The sequence below is a fragment of the Theobroma cacao genome, chromosome 3, assembly GCF_053813885.1.
Source record: "Theobroma cacao isolate CCN51 chromosome 3, ASM5381388v1, whole genome shotgun sequence".
NCBI classification, from domain to species: domain Eukaryota; kingdom Viridiplantae; phylum Streptophyta; class Magnoliopsida; order Malvales; family Malvaceae; genus Theobroma; species Theobroma cacao.
In genome coordinates this window covers 40,757,555-40,771,365 of record NC_142641.1, presented here as the reverse complement: position 1 = coordinate 40,771,365, position 13,811 = coordinate 40,757,555, and the positions used below count along the sequence as shown (strand labels likewise).

Sequence of the window (13,811 nt, the reverse complement as noted above, 5' to 3'; positions counted from 1 at the left end):
TGGAACATGCCCATAGCAGGGGAGAGGGTTTTTCTTTTTCCATCACAAAGACTTGTTCTTCGTTAAAATTACTTACGGTGTCATAAAATTGGGAATTGAACTGGCAATTGGTTGATAAGCGCCTAGACGAAATGACTAAGGCTACACATTTCCAAAGGAAATAAAACATTGATTAATGGCTTCGAAAGAAAAAGATCTCATTTCCCATTAATATATACGTACACTTACAATTACAGAGACGTTCGAAACTTATACATACTACACAAAATTTAAGATCGCCTAAGGTAAAAACAAAGGCACCCTCTCGAAACCCGCAAAGCGTTTTACTGAACATCTACATCAATAACCTTGCGCTTGACCTTTGTCTTAGGAATGGAGATGAAGAGAACTCCGTTCTTGAGCTCTGCTTTGATCTTATCCTTCTCACAGTTGTCTGGGAGTTGGAGACGAGTGTCATAGGAACTGTAGCTCCTCTTCGTCCAAGAATCATCTCCACCTTCTTCCTGTTTATGCTCTCCCTTGACAACTAGAATGTCGTCCTCTACAGAGACCTTAACATCCTCTTTTGCCAGTCCTGGCATGTCAAATCGCATTTTGACCTCATGTTCATCGTCTTTAATGTCCCAAGGTGCTCGCACCTCTCCTCCTGACCGGCTCCTGCCGGGCAATGTCATGGCATCCTCGAATATCTGGTCCATTGTGTCTAGCATTTGTCGCATTGATCTCATAGGAGACAAAGGGTCGAACAAACCTGTGATCGGTAAATTATGTTTAGCTATTCTGAATGATTAAAGGTAAAATTGGCCAAAAAATCTGAAAAAGAAAACAATCAAAGCCTTTTCCACACTCAATTAAAAGAGAGAAGCACTGCTGTTCGCAAGCCAAGTGGGAAAAACAGGGGAAGTGCATTAGCTTCGAACTAAAGAGTTTGTTAGGGTTCAAGACAGTCGCAAGCCAATATGCTGACTGAGGGACCCTCTTTCTTCTAAGTACTGACCCCTATCAGTTTTGGTTACAATAGAATCATTAACATCTTTAAGCGAGCCCCTTCCTAGACATTATGTTTAGCTCAATTTTAATAGCAAAACTCATCAATCACCATAACAGCCATATTCACGATTCAGATGTCACAAACAAATGTGGAGCTACTGCTTAAAAAAAAAAAAACAGTCTTAGTATTAGTGGAGAAGAACTGAATACTTACCAAAAGGAGAGACATCCACAGCCGACCTTTTAGGCCTCTTCTCAACAGCTCTCCCCTGATTGTTTTTGTCGACGTGCACGTCCACTGACGTATCTTTGTTATCCCCAGCAGCCTGTGCTCTTACAACAGACAGCCGGCCGCAGCTAGAATTCCCGGACGGAAAAGATACAGAGCGTGGAATTATAGCTTTAGTGGAACAGGGTTTGGCCCTGTTTGATACCAATGGTGAAGACGACCAAGACAAAGTTGAAGCCATTGTTATAAGAGAAAGTATCAGTTATAGAAGACTTTGAGAGATAAGCGTCTAAATAATAAAGAGAGCTTGCAGTGTTGCCAATGTCTAGTTCTTTGACCTTGTGAAGATAGGAAGGGGGACGATGAGTATATATAGACCTAGGAAGAAAGACTGTGCTCTGTGCACGGCATAAAACGGGATAAGTTTGTAGAGGGTTCTTGAAATTTGGAGTGAGGTTGCGAACGTTCTGGACCCAACACTTGGACCTGTCGTCACTTGCAACATATTCGGGCTGTCTAGTCTTTCCGGAAAGATCCAGGATTTGCATCTTAGCCGGCAAGAAAAGGATATTTTCTACATTGACCCTGTTAGATTTTGTTTTTCTCTCTCTCTCTCTCTTTTTTTTTTCCTCTCAGATAAGCCATTGCTTTTTGCTTGGTTCTTTAAGGAGACCTTATGTTAGATTCTACAAAAACATAGTACTATTTGCTACCTAAGTGCTAACAAGTCTGCTCCATTTTCTTTTGCTTTTGCTTCCGTTAGAGAATCTCGACCCCTTCTTTGAAAAGCTGAAAAGAGCAAAGAGAGGACAAGAGACTGGAAAAAGAAAATAATATTGTCTCTAAAATCCGTCAAAATTCTTTCTGGCGCTTCCTGTCTCTGCCTCCGAATAAAAGAACCGAAAGAAAGAGAAAGGGAAAAAAAAAAAAAAAAAGAGTGATGTAACCATTAACGACCTATCAAAATAGGCTGCCTAAATGTTCAAGTCGTTCTTTTTTCCAATAAAGAAAAACGTTTCCATTATTGGAGAAGCATGCGATAATTGCATTTCTTTAATGCAAAAGACATTTCATCGCATGTGATCGTACATTTGGATTATCTAGTAAAGGGTTTCAGCATACCTGCGAGTACTACGATTCCTTTTGGAAATGTCTGATCACTCTAATCTCGTCATATGTTATCAAAATGCCACCTACTAATTAAGGATAATAATGGTAACTTAAACATTAGATATGACATTTGTTTTGTACGTTGTTTGTGGAATGTTCCTACGTGACGAATCAAGACGTTTCCTTTCCCCCCCCTCTTCCGGTCGAAGCTGGTCTGCTAACATATTACAAGCATTATTGGCATTTGCCCTGAACGAGCGAGTGTATAGGGCAGTGAAAGCTGTCATGAATTAGTGACTGTATGGCAGGACCAAAAAAATGCGAATCCGAGGAAGTTTTATACAAGGGAGCCATACATTTTCTGCGAATCGGACATCGGAGAGTAGTCCCAATTAATAAAGAGGCTCCCAAAATAAAATGGTCAAGGTTTTGACTGGTCTTCTCCCTGAGCAATCTCTGTCTTCTATCCTGTATCCTTTTCCTCTGTGATGAACGGTTTTTTCTTCTGCGACTTCAACCAATCCCAACATACCACCTCAGATCATTGTCCACCATGAACTGCTTGAAATTACCAATATAGCCATGAACTCCCACGCGTTTCGTACGGACTGGAGATCATGGAAAGCTCAGTTAAACTAAACATTATCCAACTTATTTACAGGAAATTATATAGTGAAGCAATTTCCCAAAAAGCATCATTATATCGATGTCAGTGGTGGCACTTCCTAACACGTGAAAGAGCCGTGAGAGATCCTTGGTCGTTTTTACAGCTGAAAGAGAGTCTCTTTGAGAAACATGAAAGCGAAAAGAGCTTAGCCTCTGGCACTCTCTACTCTCCATCCAACTTTCAGCGTTATCGAGAGTACTCAGTTTTTCATGTTGTCTGAAACTGCCTGACACAGAACTCCATTAGGGTTCTCCATGCCACAAGAAAACACCATATCTTTTAGCATTATATACTGTTCACATTAACGTTACAAGCTTAATTTATATATATATATATATAATGCAGCGTCTTTTCCCAAATGCGAGGACTAGCTAGCTATCCGCCTATGCCCAGTTGCAGCCAACATAATTTTGTTCCTTTCCTTTCATTTATATCTCTGAGACTTTTGCATTTATAGATACCAACTACTCCTCCACATAGAGAAGCTCCTGTATGAGGCTATGAAATAAAGCTCTTCTTTTGTTATAGTCTGCATTATATGTAAGCTGGCGCAGTTTTGCTTTGCTTTCTGTGTCAACTCTTCGATGGGGAAGATTGGAGGAAACTCTTGGTTGACTGCAGTCAAGAAAGCTTTTAGGTCTCCTACCAAGGAAAATGAGAAGAGGAGCTGTAGAAGGCGAGAAGATAACGAACAAGAGGAAGAAGAGAATGTTAATTCTTTTTAACTTTTGCTTTTTCCGTTTTCTTGAATATCATGTGCATGTGATAAACTTCAAATCAATTTTTTTTTTCTTGGTTGATTTGCGCAGAAAAGAGGAAAAAGAAGATGGATTTTCAAGAAGCCTTCATATCAGGAAACAGTTATACAACACAGTGAAGCAAGGACCATCGCCACAACTGCTAACAATGCTAAAGCGATCACCAATTCTGAAAGCTCAGCACTTAATACTATTCCTGAAGCTGCTAAAGCCGAGCAAAGACATGCCATTGCGGTGGCTATAGCCACTACAGCAGCTGCTCAAGCAGCAGTAGCAACAGCCCAAGCAGCTGTAGAAGTTGTTCGCCTCACGAGGCCTTCCATTTTCGTGAGAGAACACTTTGCTGCCATTGTTATACAGACAGCTTTTAGAGGATATCTGGTAACGATATAGTAACGAGTTTGTTCCCTGCACTTTAAATTGCTGTCATAAGCAAAGATATTTGGAATAAGCAATAGTCATGGTTTTGAAGGCAAGGAGAGCTCTTCGGGCACTCAAGGGGCTGGTGAAGCTGCAAGCCTTAGTGAGAGGCCACAATGTTCGAAAGCGAGCGAATATTACTCTTAGATGCATGGAGGCTATGGTTCGAGTGCAAGCCCGCGTGCGTGATCAACGTAAGAGGCTTTCCGCGCATGAAGGAAGCACGGATTCCGTATTCAGTGATCCCAACAGCTTATGGAGCTCGCATCTTGTAGACAGGAAGTCTAGTGTAAGAAATTCTTATTAAAGATGACTTGTGTTAAGCTACAACTGGCAACAACCTGTTGTGTTTTTTTTATTGGCCTTTGTAAGTTGTGATGCAGTCTAGAGAAGAAAGCGGCAATGTCGATGATTGGATCCGTTGGGACGAGCACCCGAAAACATTGGAGGAGATTCAAGCCATTTTGCAGGCAACGAAAGAAGCTGCCTTGAAACGTGAAAAGGCTCTTGCTCATGCCTTCTCTCACCAGGTTTCGATTGACGTTTCAGTCTCTGACCTGTCTTTACATGACTGCAATGTTCTTTGCTAAATTCATGAAATAACTGATGAAAACGTGTTTTTTGCATCTGTTTCATGAAAAGATTTGGAGAACCGACAGAGGCGCTGCCGAAAGTGAGGAAGAGCTTGATGGGAACACCAGATGGGTTGATCGGTGGACAACGAGGAAGCAATGGGAGAGTACAGGCAGAATGTCGTGTGACCGCATAGATCCCATAAAAACTGTTGAAATTGACACCTTTAGACCTTACTCTTTCTCAGCCCCCCATTCCCAAAAATCAAATCGTCAATATCACCACCAACAACGGAGGCCGAGTTCATACTTTGTCTCATCCCCTCTCCACAAAGCCAACAATAGTCTCCCCATTCGCTCAATCACGCCATCTCCATCAAAAGCAAAGCCTCTCCAAATGTACTCAGCTAGCCCTCGCTACCTCAAAGAAGAGAAGAGCCACCCATCACCTCATACACCAAACTCAGGATCCTACACCCATAGAATGAGTGGTAATGCAGGGGCTGCTGCACCAATGCCTAACTATATGGCTGCTACAGCATCTGCTATGGCTCGGTTCCGGTCTCAAAGTGCGCCAAAGCAGAGGCCTTCAACCCCAGAAAGGGAGAAAGTGGGATCTGCCAAAAAACGTCTATCATTTCCAGTTCCTGACCAATGTGGTGTCGACGGGAGCAAAGATCAAGTTTATGATTATAACTTGGGGAGTCCAAGCTATAAAAGCGGTCATGGAGGCCATTTTGGCATGGAGCAGAAATCCAACTTGTCTTCTTGTTATGCAGATAGTCTTGGCGAAGAAATCTTTCCACCCTCAACAAATGATCTGAGGAAGTGGTTGAGGTAAAGCCAAGCGACTGCTGCATTGCTTGAGGTGAAGAAGAACAGATAAGGGCATGCAAAGGTGATGATGATTTTTATTCCAATTGAGAAAGCTAGGCCTAGAACCGCATGTAGAATATGGGAGTCAATTGTGACATGCAGTGTCTCGAGAAGTATGTTGGTATTTGGAAATTGATGATTAAAGCTGCTATTATCATAAATAATTATTAGCAAATTCATCAAGCAGCCTCACTGGACCACTTAAGAAAACTAAACAGCCAATGTCAGTCTTACAGAAACATTTTGGAACCCTCATTTTCAGTACAAAAAATATAACACACGTTAAAGCCTTAAAATTTGGCCCACATGGCAATTTTTAATTTTTTTTACTGTTCCTGCAAAGCTACATGTTACTCTTCTTCAAACTTGTTCTTTATTGATCAAGCGAGACCTTGGTGCAGCATAAGTCCAGAGTCTTGGCTCTTGCTAGTTGCTGTGGGGGATTGTTTACTCCATATATCTGTAACCAAGTTGCCAGAGATTCTCCCTGCAGAATTGAGTCAGCCTTTAGTCATATGAAAGTGAGAACCAAGCATGTCTTGGTTGATTTGGAATTATATGTTATCCGTATCCCAGATTATGCAGAACAGCTATGGACGCACCCTTGAGATAAGGATTTTGAAACAGAAGGTACAGAACTTTATAAAGAAAAAGATCAGGTTAATTTGGTACAAATTTCTCAAAAATAAGCATAACCCCTAACCAGACAACAATAATAAAAAGCGTAAACAAGATCAAAATGTTACAGGGGTAGACTTACTACTCAAAAAATATCTCTGGATGCGGGCCATGCGGCCATTGACAACCAGCAACGAGCAAAAGAAACCATAAGCCATTAGGCTCATATTTTTTTTCCCGCCCCAAGGGTTCTCCTAGGGGTTTGGGACGGGTATTGGGCCTTAGACGTGAACTCCGACCCTAAACGTGTAGTCTGGCTGGTTCCAATATCTAAATTTAATAACCGCCGGATACGCAACTTTAGCTGATCACAGACATGAGCCACTTAGTGGAAATATTTTAGCATCAGCTGTGCTTTCTGTGCGTTGAATCTGTTGATAGAAATCGAGAATAATGAACGATCATAAACATCAAAAAGGGTTTTCTGAATCTAAATGGACAGCCTTTTTAGATCGCAATTCCCGAGGTCTTGTCAGCCCGTTTTAAGTTGTAACAGACCGCTTAACTACTTATCTGAGCGATGAACATGTCAAAAACCACAAGATGACAACTGACAAGCTGTGGCTGACTCAAGCTACGGGGAAGAACATGATCCATCCATAAGGAGCTTCAAGCTTCCATCAGGTCTTCACTGTTAACTTCTAACATAAGGGTGCGTTTTTCTTTTTAATATATTCAAAGATGAAAGCTAAACCACCAACCTTTCCATTAAAATTCCTTCGTCCGTTTATCTTTTATTTCAAACTTGACTTTATCTTCTTGTCATGGATATTAGAAGATAGATTAAAAATGAGAATAAATGCAACACTAACTACAGAATCAACATACAATGCTTCAAACTTTCCATGTTTAAATTCAACAGAGTACAATCACATTTTCCGCCATAGAGGTAGGACCATACTAGCAGGAAAATCATATACTAACCAAAGAGTAGTACCATTTTCTTGCTCTCTTCGCAAAGATCTAAGAATCAGTATGCTATAAACTTCCATGATGCCAGTCAAAGAACAATTTCAGACAGATTCTCTTCTTTGCAGTTCACAAAAGCACTATGACAAGTTCTTAAAAAACCGCTGCTATTGCACAATTACACAACCTAATTAGGATAAACATCATAAACCAACAACGAAGTAACCAATTAAAGAACGCCAAAACAAAAAAGAAAAAACAATATCGTTTCTAGTAAATTCTTGGCTTCAATTCCAACAGGACGATATGTTAATTTCCTTTCAGCCACATCGAACCTATCTCAGGTTTGGCCCCTGAACTGGCCAGTGTTGGGCTGCTGCTACCACTGCTATCAGAAAATGAAGCAAGGGTTCTTTGTAAAACACCAGATGGTGAAGACACTGCAGTCACCGGTGGACTACAAGAATTTCCATTCCCAGTAACGGGAGATGATGAATTAGAGCTGCCTTCCGTGGTTGCTACGGCGCTGGCGATCTTGCTAGGCCTTAATACTTCTGCTAGTGGGCCTCCAGGTGTGGAAGCAGCCCAAGAGGCAGGGCCTAACCAGCTTGAGAGATGTGATTTGGAAGCATATTCATGGTTCTGATCAGACTCAGTCACTCCCAGTCCCATATGAATAGGGGCCATCTCATCATCCCTGATGTCAGTGACTCCCATTGAGAGAGAAAGTGATGAAAGAGAGAATTTTCCATTAAAGGAAACAGAGGTTTCAGTTCCTGAGTTGGCTTTGCGGTTTTCTGATACACCAGTAGACCACGCATCAATAAAGCCTCTTGCAGCAATTTCTGGGGACTTCTCTAGCGGAACTATTTCAGAATTGAGAAACAAAGGGCAACGGTTGCTTTGTTGATCTTCTGTAGCATTGAAATTTGCATATGAATTTAAGTTCAGAGGTTCCTTATTGTAGTTTTGGTTGAGAACAGATGAGTTATCAGCATTGGAGAAAGATCTGACAGAAGTTGGTACTGTTTGCATGAGATAATGCCACCGTTGATCAGATGAAGCCAAGGGAATGAGTTCTTCACTCACAATCCAGTCCGAGTTCCTTCAATGAGAAAAGAAAGATTATCATAATTAGAGACGGAAATGTATAATCAAAACTCAAAACACACAAAAGATTTTGTTTTTTTTTTTTTTTGGGGTTTGGGGGTAATCAGAGAAAATGGGAAGAAAGCTTCAACTCACCTAGGTTCCTTGTAGGAAGAAACAGAGGCCACGGGCCAAAATGTTGCAGCTTTTTCACTTGGCTTATCAAGAAAAAAAGTGGTCTGATTCTGACGGAAGGGCTGAGCAAGAGTTCCAAGAAACTGTGATGGAGAAGCATTCTTAGTGAGAATAGTGGAAGTAGTTGAAGGAAGAGCTTGAGTATGTGTATGGCGGGTCTTCTTGTTAGGAAGTTCCACAGGCTTTCTTGAACGGGGACGACCTCTATGCATGTGACGCTCACAATACTTTTGGTCAGGCGCCACATCTCTAGAGCACCTCCATTTTTTTCCATCTGTTCTCCTGCACCTCCCTGGTTCAAGATCCCCTCTGCTTGAGAACCTCAGATTTAGAGCACCACCACCCACTGGCCAGAGCAAAAAGAACAACGTTTACTTTGTTAATTCTTACGATCTCTTGGCATAGATACAAGCCATCCCATCAGTAAAAAATGACAGAAATTAAGGAATAGAAAGCTAAATAGAAAGAAGGGGGATTACAAGCGGAGTTGGAAGCAGCTGGAACTGAGGCGCTTCCCGTGATGGGAATAAGCAGATCAGGTGGCACAGGAACAGAAGCCTTCATGTACTTGAATATCATAGCTTGTCTCTCAAGCTCCTTCCACTGTGCATTTGTAAAAGGAAACTCCAAAGATGCCGCCATCCCTCCTGTTACAAAAATCAAACATCCACAGTGTCTGTCTCAGTCTAACAGACAAAACTTTACTCTTGTCTCTCTCTCTCTCTGCCTTGCTCACTGAATAAAGATGAAAATTTTCTCTTTTTTTTTTCTTAAATGAATAAGTAAAGATGTGTAATTTTTCAGAGAGGACAGAGAGGAAGAAAAGAAAGGGAAAGAGAGGATTAAGAACAAGAAGAGACATGATACACTTTGCACTGACTAGATGAGATAAAGGAAGGAAATTTCTACCTGGGGATTTGAAGGCGGTGTGAGCAGCAAAGGGTGTAGTGGGAGCAACGTCAAAAGGCTGCAGAGTCCTTACACCAACTGCACCACCACTAGCAATAGCAGCAACAGCAACAGCAGCAGCACCAGAATCACTGCTTTGAAAAACATCGTATATATTACTGGTCTTAGGCTTCTTGTTGTTACCTGTGGGACCATCAGCATCAACATCACCATAACAAATTGCATAAGGTGGAAATGGACGGTGATGATTATCATGGTGAACCACCATCATCTTCCCAGGAAGCAATAATTTACTACTTTGCAGCTTCACACCCAAATCAACAGCTTCAATGCTACTACTCTCATTGGTTGCCTTGTCTGAAACGCTATAGCCAGCCATGTTCATAATGAATCCACTTTCCCTATTTGGGAAACTGCCTTTTCCATCAAATAAGCCACAAACCCCCCCTAAATTTGAGAAGAGAGCCTCTTAAGTCTTAACCACCTCTAACTCTATACCCTTTTTTTGAATCTGGCAGATAGTGGGGAAAAAAGGAGAAATTTAAAGCGGAGGTTATGCTGAATGCTTATCTTTTTTCTTTTTTCCTCTTCAAAGGAGACCACCTTCCTATAAATCTTTTCGAAACTAGCAAACCTCTGTCTCTACATGACAAGGTGATGTGAATAGTGAGTAGTGTGGTGTGGGGTTGATATGGGATTTTAGATTCAGATATAGGGATGGGTTGCCGCCATTCTCGGCCTTTGCTTTGCTTCCATGCTTCCAACATTCGCACCACGGTAGTAGACAAATAGTAAAAGCGATTCTTTCTCTCTCTCACTCAACCTCATCTCATTATTGTGGCATCTATTATTTTCTGCATGCAACGTACTAAACCATTCCATTTCTTTTCTATATTATATCACTTGGAAACCATACACCGACAGGATTTGGGCACCCAAATCTTCCATAACACCCACCCCTATGCAATACTTGGCTTTGCTTCAGCTTGACGAAGTCAACACTTCTCATTCAAATTTTAATTAATGAAGTCAGAGAGTATGATTTGATGGAACATGACATTGCTCTCTCCTCCATATTTTACCATTTCTTTCTTCTTTCATCTACTAAATTTTTAGTTGACTTAAAAACAACCACTTAATTAGTAAGTAATTCCTAGCACAGCCCTTACTACTGTACATGATATCCCTACAGTCTCGAAACGTTTGATCAAGTTCTCAGCAATGGGTGAATCCGTTAAAGATGAAAGAGGATTGGTGTTGAGAGGAATAGAAAGGGGAAAGAGTGGACAAAGAATGCCAATTGTATCAAAATGAAAGTTTCTTTGTCAAAATTTTATTGCTTAGCACGTGACCAAAGCTAGCTGTAGCTAGGACAAACGTATTTATTGATGGTCATCAAAACAATAAAGAAGAAAGAATGAGAAGTCCTATTCAACGTACGAAACACACACCAAGGCCTAAATAAGAGCCTCCAATGGCTATTTAACTGTTTCCTCTTGTAATGTTGTCAAAGTGAATTAGAGTTTTTGCCCTGAATCTACTTTTGTTTTCCTGTACAAGCCAATGTTTGAAATAACGATACAAGGACTCACTCGGGAAAAACCAAGACCAAAAACAGTGGGGCGTGCAAAAGAATAGAGCCTCAGCCCCGGGAGTGTGTGGACCAACGACGTAAGGTTTGTGGAGAATGATCATAGCTGGGGTCACTGTGGCAGCCTCGGGAGTGGCAAACGCTATGGGGGCCCATTGGAAGAAGACGTGAGGCTCCATCTAGCTATTTTTCAACGACTCGCCCTTGTGGCGAGTGCTTCGAGGCTTTGCAGTGCCGGGCGGTGCTGACCGGGAGCGTGTTGGGTAAGGGACTTGGTCGAGAGTGTGGTTAGAATCTCCATGTGTTTTTTTGGCTATAGTTTTGGGTTAGATGTGACTAGACGTGATGTCATGTGGGGGACTTTTTGAATCGCAAAGAGATAATTTCTTCTCGCCCAAAATATCTATCAATGAAACCACCACATTTTTCCTAGATTTGTTTTTTTTTACACATATTTTCATAAACTCAATAAAATTTTATTTTTATTTATATTTGCTAATTTTTTTATATATTTTAATTTTAAATTAAATAAATTTTTATAATTAATTATATAACTAATTCCTAAAGAAATATTGTAACAGTTGATAAAAGAATGATATTATTAGGTATGAGTAACATTCATGTGTTCCTGTGACAGTAGTGTTCCTTGTTACAGGCTTTTAAGATGAACATGTAATATTACTTGTTACAGCTCCAAAGTCTGATAAGTTTCATAAAAGGCTTTGCAGAAGAAATGTTGAATGGTTTAGACATGATTCAATTGAGTCTCAACATATGGCGAAGTGGGAAAATGAAAAAGCAAGGGGAGATAGTGTTGAAATACGGGGGTTCCCAAGGAAAGGAACAAAGCATTGCGTGGTGCCGTAGCGGGGGAAGACGTACTCCGAAAGAGTCAAAAGGGCTGATAAAACATGAGAATGCATTGATGAACGAGAGAGAAGGCAAAATTAAAGGAGGGTTGGCGGCAGACAGCTGGAGAGGAGGATGGGCTGTCCGCATCACATGCAGTCAAAACAACCAACCCACCTCTCTTCCCCCCTCTCTCCTAAGTTTCAAGGCAAAATCCGTCCACTTTCACTCAGTTACAAACTACTACTACTAGTTAGTTGTGAGTTATAACATTTCTTTCAATTTTGGAACTTGATTGCACTCTATCCTCTCCATGTAGCAGACAAATACTATAAGCAAATGCTAGCTGTTGTTAATGGGGTGGTACCACACTCATCTTTCTAATTTCTTTGTGAAATAAACCAAGTTCCATGGTGGATTACCCTTTTTGGACCTTGAATGATGAAACAACAAAACAAACAATCCTGACTTGTCACTGTGCCGCCCTAACGAAACAAACCAGATTCTGTCCATATCTCTAGTTGTGTAGTAACGGCTGTGAAATCGTTTTCCAGGCAAACCAAACTGTGTTCAACTCTGCTGTGAGCTTATTTAAGAGAGAAACATTCAGTTTATACATTTCAATGGAATGGTTCGAATTCTTTACGCTAATCAAACACTTTTTCTCTTGTTAAATCATGTGGAGAAAAGTCCAATTGTTGCGTACAGTTGTACGTGAAGATAGTGGGTGGGAGACATGTCTCTCCAGCAAGGAACAACAGAATAAGGACGGTATGGACCTTTGGTTGTTTGATTGATCAATTTCCAAGCTACCACCGCCAAGGAAACAAAAGAAATTCAGAGCTATTAATCATTCTACTATTCTTGATTTGTAGTCAAAGGTAGCAAGGTTTATGGGATTTTTCTGCGTTTTAAATTAGTATAGTATATACATTTTGGCATTTGAGAACCATGTGGCTGGGGCATGGGGTTTGTCCTCCCGAAGGGACCACGTGGTCCTGCCACTTTCCACCTCCTCAAACAAATAGATTCCGGAAATTAGAATACTATTATCTTTCGGACTTGGTGAGTGTAGTGTTTTTACTATTATTATTACCTCTCTTTTCATTGCTTAGCAAAACTTGTCGGGACCATTTCTCTTTTCCCATTTTTAGATTGGAAAAACTTTAGACCTGAGATTCTGAGAAGAGTTGGGTGTGTCCGAACTTTGGTAAGTTTCAGCAAAGTGGAAACCGAATACTATTGGGTCAAGCCTTGAGGCCCCATGAGCCTTTCGTAAAGTAGCAAACTAAAGATACAAATGCTATTATTGTCTTTCCTTTTTCCGGAACAGAACAAAGCCCATATAATTAGCCTATTTTAACATATTTGGGTGGACTTTGGCCATTTTACACCAGAACCAGATGGGGTCCAAAAGTAGGAGCTAGTACATGACTCTTCTGCACCTGGTGATACGGCCTGATAAATAGCAGACTTTCAGGCCCATTTCTCCCAACTCCCTGCGCCGCTGAGAGGCGTTTTTGTATATTTTGGAAGGACTCATATGATCTACTTTTCAAATTGAAATATGCTAATGTCTTGGAATTTAAGAAACAATATATTGAGATTGATATCTGACCTGGACCATGATTATTCGTAAGTCATAAAGGTCTGGAGAGTAATGATGGGTTTTCTGTTGCTTGATTAACAACCAAGACATGGGGGCTCAGTTGGTAACTCACTAATTATAAGACTGAGGGTGTTTTAACTTTTATTTCTATCATATTGGAAAATGCATATTGTCCAACTTTTATTTTGATCATACTTGAGGTATACAGTAATAGGAAAGGATGTGCAAACATACATATGCAGATATTATCACACTTGTGTCAGATATAATTGCATACCTTAAGTGAGGGAGGGGGGGCATGGGCGGCCTCAATGTTTTCAACTACACAAAGCACCATCATACTTTTATTGTGCGTGATGG

The 13,811-nt window shown here is 40.8% G+C and overlaps 3 protein-coding genes across 3 annotated transcripts; 1 reads left to right on the top strand and 2 right to left on the bottom strand.

The window, feature by feature from the left end:
* Nucleotides 1–172: 172 nt before the first annotated feature.
* On the bottom strand, nucleotides 173–1,623 carry HSP21 (heat shock protein 21). The gene is made up of 2 exons (XM_007039124.3): nucleotides 1,205–1,623; nucleotides 173–751 (listed from the first exon to the last, which is right to left on the bottom strand). Exons 1-2 carry the CDS (start codon nucleotides 1,458–1,460, stop codon nucleotides 324–326), a joined length of 684 nt encoding a protein of 227 aa, XP_007039186.2. The 5' UTR covers nucleotides 1,461–1,623; the 3' UTR covers nucleotides 173–323.
* A 1,746-nt stretch (nucleotides 1,624–3,369) lies between these two features.
* Nucleotides 3,370–5,808, top strand: LOC18605847 (protein IQ-DOMAIN 17). Its single transcript, XM_007039122.3, has 5 exons — nucleotides 3,370–3,706; nucleotides 3,806–4,135; nucleotides 4,227–4,463; nucleotides 4,558–4,704; nucleotides 4,817–5,808. The coding sequence occupies exons 1-5, from the start codon at nucleotides 3,581–3,583 to the stop codon at nucleotides 5,585–5,587; spliced, it is 1,611 nt and encodes a 536-aa protein (XP_007039184.3). The 5' UTR covers nucleotides 3,370–3,580; the 3' UTR covers nucleotides 5,588–5,808.
* Nucleotides 5,809–7,130: 1,322 nt separating this feature from the next.
* On the bottom strand, nucleotides 7,131–10,169 carry GRF7 (growth-regulating factor 7). The gene is made up of 4 exons (XM_007039120.3): nucleotides 9,403–10,169; nucleotides 8,973–9,140; nucleotides 8,455–8,839; nucleotides 7,131–8,314 (listed from the first exon to the last, which is right to left on the bottom strand). Exons 1-4 carry the CDS (start codon nucleotides 9,785–9,787, stop codon nucleotides 7,519–7,521), a joined length of 1,734 nt encoding a protein of 577 aa, XP_007039182.3. The 5' UTR covers nucleotides 9,788–10,169; the 3' UTR covers nucleotides 7,131–7,518.
* Nucleotides 10,170–13,811: the final 3,642 nt, after the last annotated feature.

Excerpts from the sequence above, each read along its gene's own strand:
- GRF7 (XM_007039120.3), bottom strand. The coding sequence starts at position 9,787 with ATGAACATGGCTGGCTATAGCGTTTCAGACAAGGCAACCAATGAGAGT. Across the intron at positions 9,141-9,402 it reads CACCGCCTTCAAATCCCCAG|GAGGGATGGCGGCATCTTTG; the intron begins GTAGAAATTTCC and ends TTTTTGTAACAG. Across the intron at positions 8,840-8,972 it reads AGCTGCTTCCAACTCCGCTT|TGGGTGGTGGTGCTCTAAAT; the intron begins GTAATCCCCCTT and ends TGCTCTGGCCAG.
- HSP21 (XM_007039124.3), bottom strand. The coding sequence starts at position 1,460 with ATGGCTTCAACTTTGTCTTGGTCGTCTTCACCATTGGTATCAAACAGG. Across the intron at positions 752-1,204 it reads TGTGGATGTCTCTCCTTTTG|GTTTGTTCGACCCTTTGTCT; the intron begins GTAAGTATTCAG and ends TACCGATCACAG.
- LOC18605847 (XM_007039122.3), top strand. The coding sequence starts at position 3,581 with ATGGGGAAGATTGGAGGAAACTCTTGGTTGACTGCAGTCAAGAAAGCT. Across the intron at positions 4,136-4,226 it reads CAGCTTTTAGAGGATATCTG|GCAAGGAGAGCTCTTCGGGC; the intron begins GTAACGATATAG and ends ATGGTTTTGAAG. Across the intron at positions 4,464-4,557 it reads TTGTAGACAGGAAGTCTAGT|TCTAGAGAAGAAAGCGGCAA; the intron begins GTAAGAAATTCT and ends GTTGTGATGCAG.